This window comes from Glycine soja, chromosome 19 (assembly GCF_004193775.1).
Source record: "Glycine soja cultivar W05 chromosome 19, ASM419377v2, whole genome shotgun sequence".
Lineage (NCBI taxonomy): Eukaryota > Viridiplantae > Streptophyta > Magnoliopsida > Fabales > Fabaceae > Glycine > Glycine soja.
This window is the reverse complement of record NC_041020.1, coordinates 38,026,789-38,049,136: the sequence shown is the minus strand read 5'-3', so window position 1 is coordinate 38,049,136 and position 22,348 is coordinate 38,026,789. Positions and strand designations below refer to the sequence as shown.

Genomic DNA, 22,348 nt, shown 5'->3' with positions numbered 1-22,348 from the left:
ACCCTAACTAACATTATCTAAAAAAAATCTTAGTCGATATTGGCAAAAAATAGCTTTGGTTGACATCATACAAAAAAATTCTGACTGAAAAAATATCGGCCAATGTTAGTGAAAAATAATTTATGCCGATATCTACTGTAAAAACTTTAATCACCCGTAGTTGTGAGTGTTGAGCGAGAAAGAGTCACGAGCAAGAACGTGAGTTAGAGTAAGCATCTCCGAAAAAAGAATTTCAAATTTTATATTTTTTGAGAGAATTTGAAATCTTACTATTTTAGTCAATCAAAATGATTCATAAAAATACTAAAAAATAAATCTTCTTTCAAATACTCTATCCAAACAAACTATTTTATTATGAATCATTTTAAATTCCTTGAAAAAATAAATTTTCGTACTAAATTACTTCATCCAAACACACTATTAGAGTTGCCAACGGTGGTGTTGGTGTGTAACAATGATATAGGGTGGTTGGGTAGAGATGGGGCATGGTGGTGTTAGGTGGTTGACTACAGGGATAATTTTGTCTGTTTGGATATTTTTGGAGGTGCAAGAAGAACAAAGAAGGTGTAGGAAGCAAAACCCAACATTTTTAATAGGCCGAGACTGTAAAAATGTGATGAATGATACTAACCCTATTGTGATTTTGTTGTTTTCAATGTTTGGAAATTAAAATGTGTTAGAACATATATTGCTAGCACTACTGAGATTAAAATTAACCTGCAAGGTCTTTCAATGAACAATACTTAGTCAACTTCATAAGCATACTATACGACAATGAATTATCATCCATCAATTCAATGACCTATGAAAGATTTTTTTTTTCTAGTTAAAAAAAATTAATTTGCAATTGACATTAGTATGTAATACCAAGTACATTTTTTTATAATCCAAGATTTATACCCTCTTCTCAAAAAAAAATCCTTTTATCACTTAGCAATTTATTTATCAAAATTGTATTCATGTGTAAATTTTGTAGTAAATATATAGAGAGAAAGAGAATAAAGTGTGTAAGATAAGATAGTTGATCTGATGAAAAAAATAATACAGTATTATATAAATTTATTGAATGAATATAACTTTTAATTGTCTCTCCTCTCATAAGATGCATGTATATTTGTTAAGAACGTGAAAAAAATATTTTTATACAAAATATTACCCAAAATGGGAATAAATAATAATAAAAATAATAAATGTGTCTGACACATTCCCTCTCCCTAGCTTTTCCTTTATAGTGCTTTATTTAGGTTAGAAATGAAATAGAGAAGAAATAAATAAAAAGGAAAAGAATATATAATAAAAGAGAAATAGGACAATAAATATTGTTTGGATGAATTAAAATAAGTATAAGAAAATCAAATCATAAAATCTCTAATTGTGAAAGAGTAGGAAAAAATTGATTGATTATTAAAATAAAAACTATACCAATAAAAAATTAAACTAAAGTAAACTTAAACTTTTTATAACATCAAATTATTTATTATTTTTATGTTAGAAAAAATTGTTTAATTTAAAAAATGCAGCACACATTTCCCCAATTTCATGACACTTTAGAGGGGAAATTTTCAATAAGTAAGATACACAAAAAAAAAAAAAAAATCTTGCTTTTATAATATTTTTATCCTATCTCTATCTTGTTAATTTAGACTCAAACATGGGTTTAGGCTTTGAGCGAGTTTTTGGACTTTGAGGGAATGTTTGAGCTTGAATGAGTGTGTAATTCAGTAATTGTTTGGAGTTAGCATTTTGCCATTTGGGCAAGGAATACTGCAACAGTTCAACCACCAAATGAGCTGTAGTTTTTTAAAAACATCAAGAAATGAACTTATTTTATTAATGAACCGCGCTTATTCCTGTCGGTTGAGCCTAAAAATGTCTGGCTCGACTCAACTCATCTCAGTTCCACTCCTTATATAAAATTCTTAGTTCATCATCTTATCACCATTATAATGTGGAACATTGTAATATTGTATTCCACACTCACGAGTGGTTCACCATCATAAGCATCCACGATCTGTGCCAAGTTCATACAGTATGAATATTGTATTCCACACTCACGTGTGGTTCACCATCATCATAAGCATCTACGATCGGTGTCAATTTTATACAGTATGAATTTTGTATTCCACACTCACGTGTGGTTTACCATCATAAGCATCGATCTACGATCAGTGTCAAGTTCATACAATATGACATCATTCTTACACAAAATAGATCTTTGTTTAGAATATTTAGTTTTCATTCATAAAATATATAGCCCTCAGCACTAATAGCTTCTCTCACAAAACAGATCTTTTTGTAGAATCTTTTAGAATTTGTGTGTAAAAATCAAATTACTACTATCACCAGTATGTAGGAGTTAATCTCTTAAAACACAAAAGCTTGTAGGAGTTAACTGGGAAAAATTGATTATCATGTGAGACAAGAAAATACAAATGTGAACATGAAAAAATTATGATGTTCAGTTTCTTGTTGGGGTTGATGAGGATCAATTAATGGAAAATACCATGCTTATGACAACTATAGAAACCGTTAACTGTAACATCAATGGGAAATTCTTAAAGAAGTCAGGTATGTGTAGAGACTAGAGACTAATTTTTCCCTAACCAACCATTAAGGACATGGCATATTGTAGTAAGGGTTCTGGCTTTTGCTCACCTAGATTGTTTGCAACCTCTTCATACCCTCCTAATATTTTAATTCTGTCTCTTTCTTTTCTTTCCTTTTCTTTTTTATCATGTTACCTGATAATATTTATCCATCCCCCTTTCCTGTTTCTGTATGAAATAATTATTCTCCATTATAAAAAGGCAGTTAGGGATGGAACAAAAGAGAGAAATACAAACATCAATGCAATAAAATAATATTCAAGAATTGGAATATTACATATGCCACATTATCCCCCTATTATAATTATAAATGTAAAATGTTAGGCTTTAAAGCTTCAACAAGAACAGGTTTTGGAAAGTCTCCTCAAGCTTCTATGTTATTTTCACACACACAATGTACATACTAAGATGATCCTGTGAGAGAATCTTATTCCCCCACCTAACAGGATTACCAAGAAGAAAGAAGAAACCAAAAAAGAAGATAAAAAACAGTAACACCACAAGAAATTAGTAGTGCTCTGCATCATGTGCAAAAGACAGCATCCTTTTCACTAAAGGGACAGTAACATCAATTTGTATTATTCAGCAATATCAACCAAGCTAAATTTTGTAAAGGAAAAGAGATTGATAACGAGTTAGAGATTTGTCGAGTGAAAACATTATATTATGTTATCTGATAGAAAGAATGTGACCAAAATCTTGTTCCTAAGGCAAAATGAGGACCACCACCTGCTCAAGAGCCATGCATAACTTGTCTAAAGGCAGGCAGTAAAGCAGTCCATGTTACCTAGAAGGTTAATGGTGGCCCACCATGCACTGCTTCCAAAACCAATCCACCTCTGATAATTGATTGGGTACCCATAAAGACAGTTCTTTATGGTCTCCCAAGAGTTCAGACATACCTTCATCCCTAAATGTCAAATGCAATGGACCCTCACTCATTCACGTTGCTACCTGGCTGATGTTTGATGTCAGATAGGACGTGCTTCTTTGCCTACTTTATTCAATCAGCACCACCAAACTTATCAGGCGGCCTCATCCAAGAGGAAACTTAGAAAATAAGGAAAAGAACGGGAGAAACAGTCACAGATCTTGAGTTGGGAAACAATCCATCAAGGAAAAAAGTGATTCAAGCAATTTTTATGTCTCTCAAATAGTAAACTTAATTGTCCTGGACTCTGGAGTCTTATTGAAGCTCTTAAAGAGCCATACAGCATGGACCTAACTTTCTTCTGTCATTCCAAGATGAGTTATAGCAATAAAAGAGGTCAATAATTAATTCAAAGTGCTTAAAATGTCTGTATCATATATCAACATAAAGTCCTAAAGCAACATTAGTTATATTTTGACAATAGCTTACTGTATTATATGTATAATAGCTCTACCTACCAATGGAATTTGAGGTGTAGCATCCAGTTTGTTGCACACATTCATAACTATCTGATACACTACAACTAAGAATCCAAGAAGCGTTGTCAAGATCTAGTACATCTCTATTTCAATAAACTGTACCTGATAGAAATTTTACAAGCATGGAGAATCATCAACCTATTAAATTGGAGAAATGTTAATTATACTTCAACTCCGTACAACATTTCATACAAGAGTTTTGTATGTGATAAGATGCATGATGTAATGGAGAAAAGTAACTTGGTGGAAGTGTTGTAAAAAAATGTGTTGCATGAAACTATGAATAATATAACTCCTAAAATTGTGTAGAAAAAGTAAATACTTTTCTTGTTGTACCCTTTTTTTAACTGCTCTATGTCAGTCCAAACTACTGTTAACTTTAGCCTACAAATCGAAAGGCATCGAACTTTTTCTCAATGATTAACTCTGTAGACAGAGATAGCTACTAACAGATGGCCATGATGCATCCAAATGATGAAGTATCACACATAATTGGCCATTCCATCACTCTATCTACACAGATATCATAATCTAGTCATGACATTCCGCTTTAAAAATTCAGACTTTTGTTGTTTACTCCTAATACACCGAGAAAGTGAGTGAGTCAGATCATAGGTTGGGGGGAATTTGTTTCATTACAGAGGCAAGAAAAATAAAAAATTAAAAAAAGGAAGAGAAGGGCATACGATGTTTCTAGTTTTTACAGCCTCATAATTGATCAGTGTCAGCACAAGTGAGAACAGAGACCTCAGCACATATATATCAAGCACAAGGAATTCCAAATGCAACAACAGCTCAGTTTTTTCAGTTGCAAAAACATATTTTATTGGAAAGAGCGATAATGATGAAGACGGTGAGAGATAGAGATGCTTCTTTCTCATCCTATCTCAGGCCAGGTAACAAGGCAACAACAATTACTGCTGCTCCTCTTGAAGATGCCACCACTGAGCTTAGCATCTTCGATGCTCGCAAATACTTCAACGATGACGACGACAATGACAACAATAACAACATTCAAAAGGTTAGCATCAGCAGAGTCTCTCCCATGGAGAGAATTCCAGAGAGGGGTGATGTCACCATCACAGAAGCCACCAGATACTCCTCTGCTTCATCTTCTGTGGACAGCTACGCCCACATTAGAAACTACAGAGGGCGTTCCTTCCACGTGGTAACCCCAACGGCTTCCTCAGAAGCCAGCTGGAACAGCCAAACAGGGTTGCTATCTCACCCTCCAGGTGCAATCCCTGTCTCAATGCAAAACCCTCAAAACCCTAAAAACCTCCAAAACCCCAAACTCTCCAAATCAATTTGGCTCCTGAGGCGAAAATGCCCATGCACGGGGAAAAAATCAGTTCGAGTCAAAGAATCAACACAAGAATCAAAAACTCAGATATCACAACAAGAAAGAGATACCGAACATCACAACAACAACAACGTTCGTAATCACATCACACCGAATAATTGGATTCTGAATCAAACACCAGCACTGGCACCAGCACCGGCAACAGCAACAATTATCGCTGCAAAATCGCAACGATTTCATAATTCCAACTCTCACAGAGTTGTTAGCTCCGTGAGAGTTCCGTTCACGGACGGATTCACTTTCCCTGTGCTAAACCCTAACAATCCAATCACGAAACTAAAGCTCGCGAACGTAAACGGCATCGTCGAGGAAGATCCACCGCGTGAATCCCTGGAGGTTTTCCGTCCGCCGGACGAGCCGTCTCCAAATCCGTCGCCGAAGCAACTCAACTATCCATTACCGGCGAAGGCGCGAGTCGTCGTGGAAGACGACGCCGCGAGCGACGCGAGCTCCGATCTCTTCGAGATCGAGAGCTTCTCCACCGCGACACAGTCAACCTACCCCGCCGCGTACCGCCGCAACAGCAGAGACTCGTTCGACGAAGCCGCCGCCGCCGCCTCCAGCACCGCCACCGCGACAGGATTCTTCTACGGCCGAAGAAGCATGGAAGAAGGTTCAACAACTCAAACGATAACCGAATGGTACGAACCGAGCGAGGCGAGCATCGAGTGGAGCGTGACCACCGCGGAGGGACACGACGAGGCCATTTCCAATGGCGTGGCCGTGGAAGAAAAGTGGAAGCGGAAAGGTGGAAACGGTTTGTTGGTGAGCTGTCGGTGCGAGAAGGCGGTTAGCGTGGGGCCGCAGCCGGTGAAATGTGGATCAGAGGGACAGAGAAACGCCACGTCAGCATCAGATGTGAACGTGATTGGGAGTATAAACAAGCCACCACGGGGTCACCGCAACGCACCTCGCGTGTCGCTTGCTTTGGCGACATAGCCATGCACCTTCTCTTCCGCGCGCGCTTTTTTCCGTTTTGTTTGTTTCTTCCTCCGTTTTAAATTATTCTGTCGCCTTTTGTTTCCCTGTTCCATTTATATATATCCGTTGGGCTCACGTTCTTTTATTATCCGAGATATGATGCTTTAATTTTCTTATGTTGCATACAATTATTTCCTTCATTAACACCACAACAAATTGCTACCATTGAAGGACTATTTGTTTTAGCATTCAAATCTGTGGCATGCACCCATTAAAAAAGAAAGAAAACCTACACAGTGGAATTTGAACTTAACTGCATAAATTTTCCCTAGTCGTATACAATAACAATACTACCCGTCTCCATGTGCTCCATATATATATCAAGTTGCAACTTTAATCCACATCCTCACATTCACTTATACTTATATATCCATACTCATATTTGTAACATCTGACTTGTGACCTGCACTTTTAAATAATAATAAAATATTAATTAAAAAAATCACTACAAATAAACCAAAAATTTACTCTTAAATAATCTAACATAATATTAAAAATAAACAAATATAACATTAATTCATTTAACCTTAAGTCATAAATAAACAACATTACAAAGATAAGTTATTAAATAAGTATAAATTTACGCTACTAATTTAAATCACTAAATAACACAAAATATTAAATATTACAAAATCAAGATATATTCATTGAATAAGAAATCAGACTTATAAACTTTTGTAATTTTTTAAAAATTTTAATCAATAAGATAAAATATATTTAAAAGAGAATGTTTATAGTATTTTTCATGTTAAAAAATTGAATGATAGACATCTGAAAGTTATTTGACACCATAAAAAAAGAGAAGGGACAAAAGTATAAATAAAATAGATAAATAATATGATGTGATAAAAAAATTGTTAATGACTCACTCAAATTTACAGAATGGAAGATGCTTATCAATCATTATTATACAATAGCACAAAGCAATGTATGCAAATTACCGACCTTCATAAAGATTTGAAAATAATAAATAATTAAACATATATAAGGAGAGTGTTAGGAGCATATTTTTTATGTATTTTTTGGGTGAATTTTTATTATTAATAAAATTATATAATTATAAGTGGAACTCATTAAATAAGAAGCAAGCCTACCACATTTTGTATTTTTTTAATAAATTTTGTAAAATAAAAAGTGTATCTAAAAGAGTGTGCTTGGAAGAAAAACATATGATGCTTATATGTGGACCACGTAAATTAAATGGTATATATGTCTAGCATACGTAATAACGACATGTAGAATTGAGTGTGGGTCCTATTAATATTAGATCTAATACAAAATCACGTGGCATTGGTTAGTACATTTGAATTCTATATGTATTAATTAATGGAACGCAAAAAATTCTTTATGTGTGTAGGAATTATATGGTGTACAATCACCCGACAACTCATATGCACATGAAAAAGAAAAGCTAGACAATTCATTTGCTAGTTGAAATTCAAAATGTTATTCTATAGTTGAATTTTTATTTATTTTTATTTTACATTTACTTTTCATGAAAAAGAAAATATGAATTTCTTCATCTCTGTTTAAAAATGAAAAGAAAACAAATCTAAGAATAATATTATCAATATATATAATAAATCTCGATTATTTTATTGATTGAATGTTTGGTGTGCTTTCTGATCATAAGGAATCAATTAAAATGACTTCTCTTGATACATAGTAGGAGCCGTACGTAGGAGATAGATATTGACATATCTCTCGTGATGATAATTATTGGTGTTATTGATAAACTTCGAAAGTTTCATTATTAGTGCTGAGAACTGAATATGACCTAATTTGTAATATTTAAAATTATTTGTCTATACAAAATAAATAAAAAATGTAAGAAAACAAAACCAGTTAAGAAAAAAAACGTACTTACTAATTAGACGACTGTTAGATCCTTAGAGCTTACCTATTGTGGTTAATTATTAGTATTTTAGGTATGTCTTACATAGTTGTAAGAGTGAATTCTCCTAAAAAAAAAATTGGGTATTCCTTATGGCCTTTAATTATCATCTCTCTTAATCAAATTTTCTTTGTTGTTGATTAAAAAACCTCTAGATACTAGCATTAATATCGTTATACCCCTAAAGTTTATCCATTATCAATTAAGTAATTTCTTTAAATATTTAACGTAATTATATATACCTAGAATACTCCAACTTGAGACTATTATTTAAGGTGAAACAATTTCAGGCTAATTGATTTACACGTTGGTTATTAATCTCTCTATATATTAAATAGATTTTTATTATTATTTTATTGATTTTATATGGTTGTTTGTGGTTTGCTTTCTAATCGTGGGAATTAAGTAAAATGACTTCCTTGATAGTAGGAGCCGTACGTATGGAGATAGATATTGACATACCAATCGTGATAATAATTAATGTTGTTATTGATAAACTTTGAAATTTTCATTATTAGTGATAAAAAAAATACTTAATGCAGTAAAAAAAAGAGTATGATTTAATTTGTACTATTTAAAATATATATTTATATAAAATTTAAAGTATATATTAAAATATAATGTTACACGATTTATAAATATAAGCTGAACTAACTAACTAACTAAATATATATATATATATATATATATATATATATATATATATATTAATTAGCTGAACTTATATAACATATTTTTAAGAACTTTTAGTACAATGATATTCCATTTATTAGGAGCCATGAGCTCTCAAAGTTGGCTTTTTAACCCAAGGGTAACTTTTTTTGAAAATCACTAAATGAGAGTAGTTTTTGAATTAATTCTCATGTAGGAATAAAGTATAAAAGTAGTCACGACTTAATAGAAGTAATAAATTTTTATACGAAATCTAATTATAAGGTTATATCTTTTAAAACTGAAGTTGTATAAAGATTTATGACTTATCTTTAAATAAAAATTAATTCAAAAAGTATTTTCATTTGGTAATTTTGAAAAAACAATCTCCCAAATGATTAAAAAAATACCTCTCATTGAGAAAGAAGCAAATGAGAAATGAATATGTTAGAGTTTCCTTAATGGATTCTTTCCCATAATCAATTAATTAAAGTTGACGTGATTAGTTGGAGTAATTTTATTTTTATTTATAACTCAATTATTTAATTCATTCTAATTAAAAAAAATATTAATTCATTTAATAAGCAATAAATTTATCTTAAATTTATATATATATTTTAAAACTATTAGTGTTATTAATGTTTTTTTCTCTCTTCTAAATATTTTTTAATATTATGAAGTAGTTCTTATAAAAAGTAATGAACAGAAGTTCGAATTTGAATCTTATATATAAAAACTAACTTACTAATTATTAAGACACCATGGAATAATGTTACGTATATCAACAAAATAGTAATAGGTTCAATATAGGAAGTTATATTTCAGCTTTTGTTATAGAAGAAGCTAATTTTTCAGGCACCATGCATCTTCAAAACAAACAGAGAGAATGAATGATCTAATTGTATATGTCTTTCGTTTTAGTTTCTAACAAGAATTTTATTACTTTTAAGACAAAAATAGGTGCAACACTATATACATTTTTTAACACGTGTACTGTTACAGCTAAAATCAGTATCGAAATCAATCAAAACCAAATAATGTTATCTCACATGGCTTAACAGGGCATCCTTTAACTTTGCTCTGTGCATGGGGCTCAGAATTCTTCAAACTAGAGCGATGCTCCTAATTACCAAGGCATACATACATGCATCTTGTATAAAAAAATTGACTTATCTGTTGTTCCTTCTTAAGTTATTTTCATACTATTTCTTCAAAATACTGTTTTGAGAATAATATTAACACAACTCTCAAAATTTAAAACGACGTCGTTTTAAAGGGAAGAAACAGCATACAGGTATCTTGCATCAAGTTAATGGATAAAACACTCGATAAATATTTATTACCTTTTTTCTATGATATTAAATCTTTTTTTGAAAAAATAAATACGTTGTGACAATGCAACATATTTCTATACTATCATGTCAAACATAATTTCTAACAAATTGATAATATAAAATGGTAACTAATGATGATGGATACTCATTAAATTCTATCTGTTCGGGTTTTTATAATAATTCTATTCGAGACACAGTGGATATCAAGGATATGTACGTAAAATGAAAAGAAATGAAATAAAAATAAATTAAGATGAAATATTTGAATTGAATTAGAATGTAAAAATGTAAATCTCATCTTATTTTTACGTTTCATTTTTTCTTATTTTTTATTTTGTTTCAACTCAAACGAAAAGACCTAAATCTAAATATCCCTTCCATCAATGATTCAAATGTTGATTCATCACTTTCCAGCTTTTCTTCCTTAGCTTTCTCTTTCAGATACCATCTAGATGTTAAAGTGTTCGATCATCAATAATTATCAAAAATTTAAGCACTGTGGAGATATTGGAGTGGTTAATGATAATAAAAAATAATATAAATACAAATTGATATGTGTAAGTGAGTGTGTGAATCATGCATTATTTAAAATTAAATGTGGGAAAGTGATTTGTGGCCACATTTACAGCTCGTGGATTTAGGACTAGACGTGAGGAGTGGATTATGCGGCAGCATCATTAGTTGAGCAAAATCTAACTCAATGCACTATTGGTTGACATGTAATGGGCATAATAATGCATGAGAACTATTCACCACTTTGAATTTGAAGTGAAAGGGACGTGAGAGACTTACCTGGGTCCATTTAGATCGTCACAAAAAGAAAACAGAATCATTTTAAAGGGCATTCTTGACACTGTCACTGCCAGAGCCTATTGGTAATTGTATTAAATGTGTGAATTTTTTTTATACATTTTAATCACGTGGAGGCTCATAATGAGAACAAGTATTTAATATCTTGATTTTAATTAATGTAAATTGATTCCCAACAACAACAGCTATATAAAGAGGTGTCGTCGGTTGGATTGAGGATAGGTTTAAGTCTCTTTTTTTATTCTATTTTATGAATTGAATGTTGGAGATTTCACGTTTTTTATTCTATTTTATGAATTCAACCTTGGACATTTCACCTAGATTAATAATAGGAACAAAGTAATATATATAAATGGAGTAACTTTTACTTTACAAGTTATTTTTTTTAAAGTTGAATTAGATCTAAAATTTATATTTTAAAATAGTATTTGTTGTTGGACCAATCATGTTATCTAATATCGAGTAGTCATTGGATGACTCACAAATATTTAATCCCGTAAATTTTACATTTGAGATGTTTAATCCTCAACATGAGAAGATATATTAAAGATCACAATTATTAAATTATAAATTGATTTTGTAAGAATGAGTTAAATTTAAATATATAATATAAAAATTTCGTTATGATTTTACCCATACATATATTAGAATCAGAATTTTGTTTCATCCCTTGAAAAAATGAAATCGTGATTTCATTAGACCTAAATGCAAAAAAAAAAAAAAAAACCTTCAAACTTCAAACGAAAACAAAGACCAACCAACGATAACCACGAAAGAAAATGAGGCCTGAAGTGTTCCATGAAATGGGGTTACAAGCGACCCAAAATGGGGTTAAGGAGGAAAAGAATGAAAAATGGAGGAACATTGAGTGAGCTGCGCTGCAGGATGGCTTTCGATAAGGGTGGGGGAAGGGGATACGGGAAAATTATGGGAGGGTAGAATTGTCTTTGCCTGTTTTTGGGGAAAATGGAGGTGCAAGAGCAGAAATGAGGGTGAGAATGAGAATAGCAGCATCCGTATTTGAATAAAGGACTTGGGCCACCTTAATGCTGGATAAGGACAAATGTCATTAAATTAGCATATTACATTGCTAAATGCATCCTCATTTTACTTATACACTCCCCATATATTTTTTTTAAAAAAAAATATTTTCTAAAAATATGTTCAATCGTGAAATGAAGTTTTGAAATTTATTTTTGGAACGGATAAATATTCTGGAAATTCATTTGAACAGAGTGCTTGAGAAACCTTAATTGAGGCTTAATAAGTATGAACATCATTGAATACATAGGTATATACTATATACTTGAATAAAGAGCTTGGGCCATCTTGATTGGGCCCTTAAAGTAAGTCTAATAAGGCTTTTCCTAATACATCTCATAGTTTACTAAGTAAATCCCTCCATTCTCTCTATTTTTATTATCAGTTATAGCCTTTTAAACCCTATTTTTACACCCCCCCTGCCTCCCATATCTTAAACCCTCTTCATCCGCACCCACTATTTAGGAAACATCTACAACCTAGACTCTTAAGAACTAGCCACTGCTATCAATGAAACCACCAAGCATACCCAATTCACCTCTAGCTTTTCTATACTCTCACTCTTTGCTTCCCAATATAGAATATCTATTTAAATTTATAGTTCATATTTTTATGTAAATACAACTAACAAATTATAACCACTACAAGAAAAAACACATACTGTCATGCACCCATTATGTTAATGGATCGAAAGTCATGCACATACTTTCCAATTTTTCATGCTTTCCAACCCATTGGATTGGAGTAATGGCATCACCGCACTAGATACAACAAATGCAAACCATTGCTTCCACTTCCTCCTTTGCCAAAATCAACCAATTCATGCCTTTCCTGCAAACCAATTTCCAATCGTCTTGTGTATTAGCGAGCAAATGTCAGGATCTTGATTTCCTACAACCCCCAAGCAACTTTGACCTCTCTTTATTTGACAATGATGGTAGTATCATTCATTCCCTCCTTTATTCTACAATGGTTTCATCAAATTTACATGGTGAGGGTTGCAGAATATGTTTTTCGAAAAGTGGATGCAATGGAGCATGTGTGAAGGAAGAGAGAGGTTGAAGAAAAAAAAAGGGGGAAGGGGGGGGGGGGTTAAAAGGGTATAATTGATGATAAAAAAAGAAAACAAAGAGATGAGGTGTACTTAGCAAATCTGGTGTATTTAGCAAAAGAGCCGTCTAACAAGCCTAAACTAAACAACTCTCCAACAATACATTTTGGTTTTCTTTTCCGACCACTAACTTTATTGTTTGAGGGGCTAGGGTATCTAAACTTATTTATTGAAAAAATACTTATTTAAATAAAATAATTTATTTTTATTTTTTTAGTGTGTTTGTCTAAACTGTTTTTACTTTAGAAAATCATTTTCTATTTATTAAATAAACACTTTTTTTTAAAAAGCATTTATTTTAGTTTTAAACAAATTGGCTCATAAATACCCCATATAAGCTTGGCTTACAACGGATCATTTCAATTTCAGAAATTCATCTCGAATATTCTTCCTAGTGTTAAACAAAAAAGTTAGTTTAGTTAATTTGTTTAACTTTAAAATAAATAAGATTTCTGATTATTGAGATTTTTAAAAAACAAGCTTTTGCCTTTTATAAAACATCTAAAAAATAAATTACTTTTTTTATACCTTCTTCAAATCAATTTTTTAAAAGCTTGAACAACCAAGCCATAAACATCGTGCCTGCACTCTCAAACCATGGAATTGTGAGTTCATTATGATTATCTAGGTTTCCTACGTAAAGCATCAAGGGAGCTAGCAGAATAATTTGGTAATCCTCCAATATGCTTTCTTTATGCATTATATCTCAGCTTACAAATAGAAACAGGGCACAAGCAGAGTTGATAGTTTTAAAGAAAAATGACTAAAAGTGATAAATTGAACATTGTACTCGTTCATTTTGCAAGGATGACAATCATAATTTATCACAAAACGATGATTCATGACCAATAGATATCTCTTTGACTAAATCAAATGAATACAAACTCTTGGCTCTTGCAGAATCTTCTCTCCCATGATATCCTCCAACCCATTATCTCGATCATTGTTTTCTCTTTGCTTTTCCCATTTCACATGCCAAGTTGAAGTATCTTCTTTAATATCTGAGGAGGAAGCAGCAACAGTGGAAACTTGGCTTCTAATCTTGGGACGCACAAATAGAGAGAGAAGAAGTACAAGAGAAGCCATGGCATGGAGAATCAAAACCCAAGCTTTTTTTACTTTAATTTAACCCAACAAGCAACTAAGCACTGTGCAAGCATTTGTTGTTTATATAAGTAGAGACATCACGTGTTGTTGATTACTGAACAAGAATTTATTATGCAACGTTCGATTTTTTATTACTAGTACTACTACAGAATTACGTTTGGAAATGGAGCTACAAAAGTTGGTTGGGGGTTGTTGCTTTTCTGGGTAATCTTTTTCAACATCTGTTTTTTTGGGCTAATTATGGGGTGTCATAGGCGTACCGGTAAAAGAAGATGACCACCCTTTCAACCATATCCATACTTATATGCATTTTTTAATGTTATTTATCAAAAAATATTGACTTGACACCTTGCACGGAATCATGTAAATTAATGACATCCCCCCCTTTTTCTTATAAATCAATGACATCCCTTAAATGTATATTGTGTTACATGACAATTCCCTAGTGTCCTAGAAAACAAACCAAGTGAATTTAGTTCCTGGGAGATGTAATTTTGATCTAAACCAAGTATTTATTGATCAAAGTTAACGAATAATTTCTCAAATATTAAGATTCATTTAAGGGTTTATTTCTTCTAATAAATATTTTTCTGTACGCACCAGTCTGGATTGAATTCATGATCTCTTCCAACCCAAAAATATAATTTAACAATACATATTTTTTTATAAATTTATGAGTGATAAAATATTATTTATAATAAATAATATAAATGGTATTGTCTTAATTAATAATATTATTTACATTGAAATATATTGTATAACTTAATTAAAATATATTGTTTTTGCAATTCATATTTATTATTCTGAGTATTAATATAACTTAGCGGTACATATATTGATGTAAAAAAATACATATATTAAGCCAAATAATATTCTAATTAATCAATATTTTGTTTTCTAATGAATTAAAGGGCAAATGTTAAAAACAAACAAAAAAAAATTGTTAGTATAAGTGATTTGATATTTTAATTTTTTAATTAAGATTTGAGATTTATTCTCTTATTTGGATATGAAGTCTCATAAATGTATTATTTTATCTCAAAATAAGCTGTAATATTGAAGAAAATTAATCGAATGTCAAATAAAAAAATTGGTTATACCTGGTTACACAAAAAAAAAAAATTGTCAAAACAAGACTAGGAAGGAATTTATACCCCCCCCAAAAAAAAAAACTAAGGAATATGCCTCGGAGTACTTCTGTTTGCTTTCGGAAAATATGAGAAGCTTGGATCGGACTTGCCAGCCTTGAGCCATCAATAATCTAATGTTATTGATAAACACCTTTCTCTAACAATGCCATCATTTGAAGATCCTTTAATGTTATTAATCAATATGCTTTTACGTTCATTGTTGCGTAATAGTATTTTATTTTTAATTAATTAATATATTAGCCATTTTAATGAAAATAATATGTCTTATTCAAACCAATAAACATTTATTAACAATAATACTACGTATGGCTGTGAGCTGTAATGTAAAGAGATTTTACTGATAATTAAACGGAAACGATCATAAGATTCTACATATTATCCTATTTTCGTTATGTTATTGAGAAATAACTTTTTCCATTTTGAAGATCTTGACCTATGATATTTTAGAACTCCATTCTATTTAATGGGGGACAATGAGTAGAAAAACATTCTAATTTTCTTTCTCAAATCTGTAATTACTCCGATATCTTGGGCATCAAAATATTTTTGTAAATATGCATTTACCCTATTGTCTAGGAGTAGAATTATTAAAACCATATAAAAATTTAAGTAACAACATATATTAAATAAATCCAATAAAATATGTTATGCTAAAATAATATATAAATCAAGGAAAAAATATATATTTAACACAAATAACATGAATTTTTTGAAATATATAGTAGTCCTAATCAAATATCTTGTTGGAACAAAGGATATCTAACGTAAAGAGGGCCTAAAATTTTGGTGATTACGAAACTTAAAAGATTAGATGAGTTATTGATAAATTTATTAGCAAAAACAGACAAACTCCATAACAATTAAGCATATTCTGAAGTCTCAAACGAAGGTATCATATAGGAATGATGTAAGAATAATTGAAGAAAAAGTAGGAACCAACCCTTGGTTACCGCTAAATCAAGCACTAAATGCATGATGGTAAGCTTTATAATAGGAGGAAAAGTAGGAAACAGTCAAACTTTATATTGCTCAATTTTCATCAGCACAATGCATGACTCTTGTTTGTTGGCCTACTTGAGACCATATAAGAAGTAAGAACTTAATAAGTTAGCAGACTTGAATAGAATGAATGGACTGAAAACTCGTTTGCACATTCGTGTACTTTTCATTAAGATCCCCATGTAAGAATGATTGTTTGCATCAAGTAAATGTAGGAACCAACCCTTGGTTACAGCTAAAAGCAAGCACTAAACGCATGATGGTAAGCTTTATAACAGCAGGAGAAAAAGTCTCAAAATAGTCAACAACTCCATGTTGGGTATAAACCTTAGGGCCTTGGCAACCAATCAAGTTTTATATTGCTCAATATTCATCAGCACAATGTTTAATTTTGAAGATTCATTTGCATCCAATGGATTCTAAAGCAGAGATTTATTAATCAACATAGTTCTCTAACAATCATGTTTTTTCTGGCCCTGAAATCAAATTTTATTTTGACACCAAGAGTATGTTGAGAATACATCGGTGTGTGCATTCAACTACCCTGTTTTATTGGAGTCTCTCCACCCACGAAAGATAGCAAGGAAAACTCTGGAAAGCATTGTTTGATCTCATGGATTTGGTTTTGAGACTAAATTGTGTGTCAATTGAGGGGAAAAAATGAATTACGTGGTTTCTTGTCTTAAAAAATTTCACAAAAACACCCAAACTAAATTGAGATTTATTATCAATAATTTCAAGTTTGTAACAAGATGAAAACCAGTAATAAACTCAAACTCACCCCCACACCTCTCAATTCAATTCAAAAACAAAACAAAACCACACATGCAAAAAAATGTGCCCAGCAGTATCTCATTATCCACAAACATGATTCTGCTAATGTTGGTGCAGGAATTATAACATAGCATAGGAAAAACTGAAACGCCATCAACAACCATAATCCATAAACGACTTTGGAATATGGTTTTAGCATAAATTTGACACACTAGTTTAAACATAATTAGTATAGACCATCTAACACAACATCATAGTTTCTTGGTGTAACATGAAGACACTACTTAGTCATTTAAAAATTAAAACCATTATTTATAGATTGCATAAGCAGAGTATAACTGCAGGTCTGCACAAAGGCATACCGTGACACTACGAATCTTTTCACATTTTAGAAAGGGGGCCAGCCCATCTGTCGTCCCCCAATGAGGTGTACATGAATGTGGTAAACTGATTGGCCTGCCAAAAACCAATCCTCACCTCAATAAAAATACAGAACAAACACCGCAAGAACCTATAAATCAAATAAAATCTGATTGACCAATGTTACTGCAATGACATGGAGAAGAATGCTTACCCCCGTCTCGTCCATCATTAATTACAATCCTGAAGCCATCATCAAGACCTTCTTGCTTTGCAACCAGCTTAGCAGTGCACAAAAGTCGACCTAGAATCTCACAGTGCCTCTCCTCAGCCTGGAAAGTGGAAACAATACCATAATAAATAAATAATCAAGACAAAATGTAAAACAGTTGTAGGTGGTGATCCAAGGCATAGAAAGGTTCAACATTCAGTTTGATTTGCCAATTTAAATAAATAAATAAAAAGAAGTTTCTTAAGAATAATTGTGCATAATGACTGCCATCCCCAGATACATGCACATACAGTTTGTTTTCCTTTTTCTCTCCTCAAGAGAAGCTTAACCATGGGCATGAAAATGTATAGACACCACACAAGACAAATATATTAAGATAGTAGAATGGAATGGAATGGTTTTGTTCTCCTTGGTTCTGTCGATTTAGTATAACTAAAATGTTTCACTTTTTAACTTGCTATGTTCTGTTATATTTCCAAGATGTGCCATGTGTTATATTCCATCCCGTTCTAACACATCTAATAAACGCTGCCTCATTGTGTCTATTAACTCATCAACAAACAAACTAATATATCAACTGAGCAGGAAATGGTAACATTGCAAAAATTATAAAATGATTCAAATAGATTAAGGAACAAATGGTGAATCTTGGTGAGATCAGCTGACAAGATCTGTTTCAGTGATTAATGGTGGTCAAGGACCAACTCTTATAAAAACTAGATCATAGAGACTCTAACTTAGCTCAATTTGTTCACAAATATTAACTTACTTTGATAATCATCAAATAACAGGTGATTTACTAGAAGGGATCAAGCAATGCAGTTAATTATGTTATTCCACTGCTTAGAAAAATAGTGACAGTAATCCCATTATAATATAGAACAGGTAACATAACCTTATACAAGAAAGTAACTAACATCAAGTACCTACCACAAAAATAGCAGAGTATTACTAAGTAATTGTTAGGAAGGAGTCTCAGGGTCAATATTACACTGAACCAAGGCCTTTGTTAGTATATAAGAGAAGAAACAAAGGGCAATGAGTAGTAACAGAAATACAGTTAGGATAGTTAGCTGTTGAAACAGTTATTCTGTTAGGGGAGTTAGTCAGAAAAGGGGGGATAAATAGCCACTTCTCTTGGAGAGGAAAGGGTGGGTTTTGAGAATTGTATTGTTAGACAAGGGAGTGCCCTTGTGAGAGAAGAGTGATTCAATAAACTGAATCCTTTCTTCAGTTCCTCTTTTCTGTTCTAATTGGTTACAGAACTCATCATTGAGTTGAGTTAGGAGATTTATTGAAGAAGAATCCTAACAGTAATAATTCTCGATGGTATTTTCAGGATATAATACATCTTGCTAACAATATGTTGGGATAGCAATGACAAAGAAACAATTATAAAGGCAAGCTAGACAGCATACAGAAGTGCTCAAGAGCCCCTCCCTCAAAAAAATCATGATTTCAGAGGTATAAAGCTTGCCTACAGCTTGGATTTCAGAAATGCAAGACTAAGACATCTGGGCTTCAGTGCAATGCAACTGTGCAAGGTAAAGAACGACAAACTAGATTCACCATAAAAAGAAGTTAAGAAAGTTCCTTCAAATAGAAGCCAAACCAGATTTTAAAATGAGTTTCTATGAATAAAAACCTTACATAATTATCAAGAACCAATTTCATAGCAGAATAAATCATAGTACTTAGAAAAGCACTAGACTATGTCCTAATAAAGATTTGGCATCAGTATAAATGATTTAAAGAAGAAGAATACACATAGTTTACAAAGCAATGTAACAGACAGCAACACTCCTAAACTCTGCATATCTACACAGCTTAATTTGGATCCAAAATCGCACATCACACTTCATAACTACAATGTAATGGACAGTAGCAATGTTAGCTGGCACGTGAGGAAAAACTTTCAGGGATTCAGTTAAGTAATTTTTCCCAAGCCATAGAGTCCTCAAATAACAACTTCAAAGCAGTATTATTAGATGAGTGTACAAGCTGCACAATCTTTTTCATCAGAAAAATTAAGCCTTTCCCGCTACCAGTATGCTGATACTGAAGGAAATCTATCACTATTGTGAATTTTCCTATATCATATGTTATTTTTACATGAATTTAAAAATATATTTTACTTCATATAATAATTAATAAATAATGTTATTGAGCATACTGAGCACATGTATATAAATGATCTTCAAATGAACGTCTGAGACAACATAATATGCCTACAGACGCAGAAAAGTCATTAACAAATACCTTGGACAGACCAGTTAACCCATCCCTAACTTTAGGAATGATTAGAATATGGGTAGGAGCTTGTGGATCTATGTCCCTAAAGGCAAGGACCTGTCAAACAGAAAATAAAAGATAAAAGGTTATAATACATCTTTAAATAATATTTTAGCTAGTTTCAGAGTCTCGTTTTACTTATTTAAACGAATGTTGTCAAGGCATTAAACAAAACAAGAATATAAGAGCAGTAGAAAACTAACATAGGGAGATTACTGAGAGTTTGGAATATCCATATACATACAATAATAAGCAAAAAATTAAGTACTGGCATAAATTGATCATTAACCTTTTTCAACTCCGAACTTGGGCCATGTGTAAGGATAAGGATGTGCAACCCAGCAAGAAAACTAAAACTAGTTTCTTTTTAAGGCAGTCAATTCAAATATCACATCACAATGCTTAGTTTCCTTTAACATGGAACACCCTTTGAACTATTTTACATGTTTTCCTGATCAAAGTATAGACTCTAAAGCATAATGAAACGTTAACAAGAAGACTTCAGAAACAACAAGGAAGAGCCTGAAGTTTCATTTAAACTGAAAAAACAAATGAGAACTATAGGAAAACTTTTGCTTTGGATAGCAAATTTCTCTACGCTATCATCTCTTGTTGGTGTGGCATTTGAAGATTTATTTAATATCCTCTCTATCTGTAATTTAGTCACATCTTCAAACATTAAAAAAAAAAAAAGACTCAAGAAAGCATAAAACAGCACCTTATCATCCTCATAGACCACAGTAGAAGGAATTTCCTTATTGATGATCTTGTCAAATCTGTCCATCACAGAATACAAGAGAAAGTATGTGAACACTATGAACTATAAATAAATAGATTAATAAATAACTAAATAAATAAACAATCATAAAAAGAAACATGGTATCATGTCCTGTTCCTGCCTCAATCATTAAAAAGGCCAGACCTTTGATTGTTCAAAAAAAGAGGAAATAACGATGCACATTTATCCCCACAAAATACGCGAAATCCTATCATATGCCAACACGCCAACACAAAAAAAAGTAATTAACCCATTATAGAAATAGGTAACTTTGAAACTCAACCGGGCATATATCTTCACAGAATCACCAGCAAATGATACCCACAAAGAAACTCGCCGATTTCTGTGGCCATGTGATATCGCATTTCCACTATGCCGAAAGCAAGCTAATAAAATTTTACTACCCTCTAAGCCTAACAACATAAAAAAGTAAACTTTTTAGGGTTTTTGCACAATGACAGAGGAAAACAGAACATATAACAGACAAACCACAAAGGAATTTTGCAAGACAGGCAAATACTAAACAGAGAGAGAAGAATGGAGGATGAAAACGTGCAGAGGATAGAGAAGAAAGCGGAGAAATGAAAAAAAAAAAAAAAAAAAAAAAACTCACACGGTGGGACCATCAGAGGGAGTGGCAGCAAGAGCAGCTTCTGTCTCTGAGGCCATAGAGTGCAACAAAATATATTACCAGGTTACCAAAACAATGCTTTTTGTTTCTGGATTTATGTCGCTGTTACTGAGAAATGATAACAAAACACACTTTTACTTACATATATTCTTTGTATTTGTTTCTGTCAAAAAAAAAAAAATCCGCTGTATTTGTTATGGGTAGAATTTATAAGAAATTGGTATAAACTTTTGTGTGTCTATAAGTTATATTTTATGTTTATGTAGTTTTAAAAAAAAAAAATGGGTGACTTGTTATAAATTTAAAAGAATGATTTTGATATAAAATAATTTAATGATTATTTTTCATAAATTTTTAAAAATATAGGCTAATTATTCAAAATAAATTTTAATTTTAATTATATAATAGACCAATTTATTACAGATTAAATGAAAACTAATTCTAATATAATGATCTAATGATTTTTCAAAACTTAAAAAAAAAAACCTTTCCCGTATTGCAAAAAAAAAAATTGAAAAAAACTAATTTATGTTTCATTACAATTATAAAAATTGTTTTTAAAAAAGAAATACTGGTTTTAAAAGAAATAACTTTTGATTCTGTAGAATTTTATTTTTACTTTTTTATTATTTTAAAGGCTGAAATAAATGAATGAAATTTTTTAAAAGTAATTTTTTTAAAACAAGTGACCCTTTAAAAAATTGTAACAAATGAATCTTTTATGTTTTATCCAGCTTTTAATTATTTTGAAAAGACAAATTATCTTAATCCTCTAATTCATCATATTTTGATTAATTCGAAATTCCTCTCAAAAGTAAATATA

General features: G+C 31.6%; 2 protein-coding genes across 3 annotated transcripts; one reads left to right on the top strand and one right to left on the bottom strand.

The window, feature by feature from the left end:
- Window positions 1-4,458: 4,458 nt before the first annotated feature.
- On the top strand, window positions 4,459-6,448 carry LOC114399464 (protein PHYTOCHROME KINASE SUBSTRATE 4). The gene has a single exon (XM_028361661.1). The coding sequence runs from the start codon at window positions 4,858-4,860 to the stop codon at window positions 6,316-6,318; it is 1,461 nt and encodes a 486-aa protein (XP_028217462.1). The 5' UTR covers window positions 4,459-4,857; the 3' UTR covers window positions 6,319-6,448.
- A 10,776-nt stretch (window positions 6,449-17,224) lies between these two features.
- On the bottom strand, window positions 17,225-21,648 carry LOC114399115 (adenylylsulfatase HINT1-like). 2 transcript variants are annotated; one of them, XM_028361227.1, is made up of 5 exons: window positions 21,508-21,648; window positions 20,835-20,892; window positions 20,084-20,173; window positions 17,807-17,924; window positions 17,225-17,688 (listed from the first exon to the last, which is right to left on the bottom strand). In XM_028361227.1, exons 1-5 carry the CDS (start codon window positions 21,561-21,563, stop codon window positions 17,621-17,623), a joined length of 390 nt encoding a protein of 129 aa, XP_028217028.1. In that variant the 5' UTR covers window positions 21,564-21,648; the 3' UTR covers window positions 17,225-17,620. The 2 variants fall into 2 exon arrangements, with proteins under 2 accessions (XP_028217028.1, XP_028217027.1); XM_028361226.1 differs by lacking the exon at window positions 21,508-21,648 and adding an exon at window positions 21,178-21,390.
- Window positions 21,649-22,348: the final 700 nt, after the last annotated feature.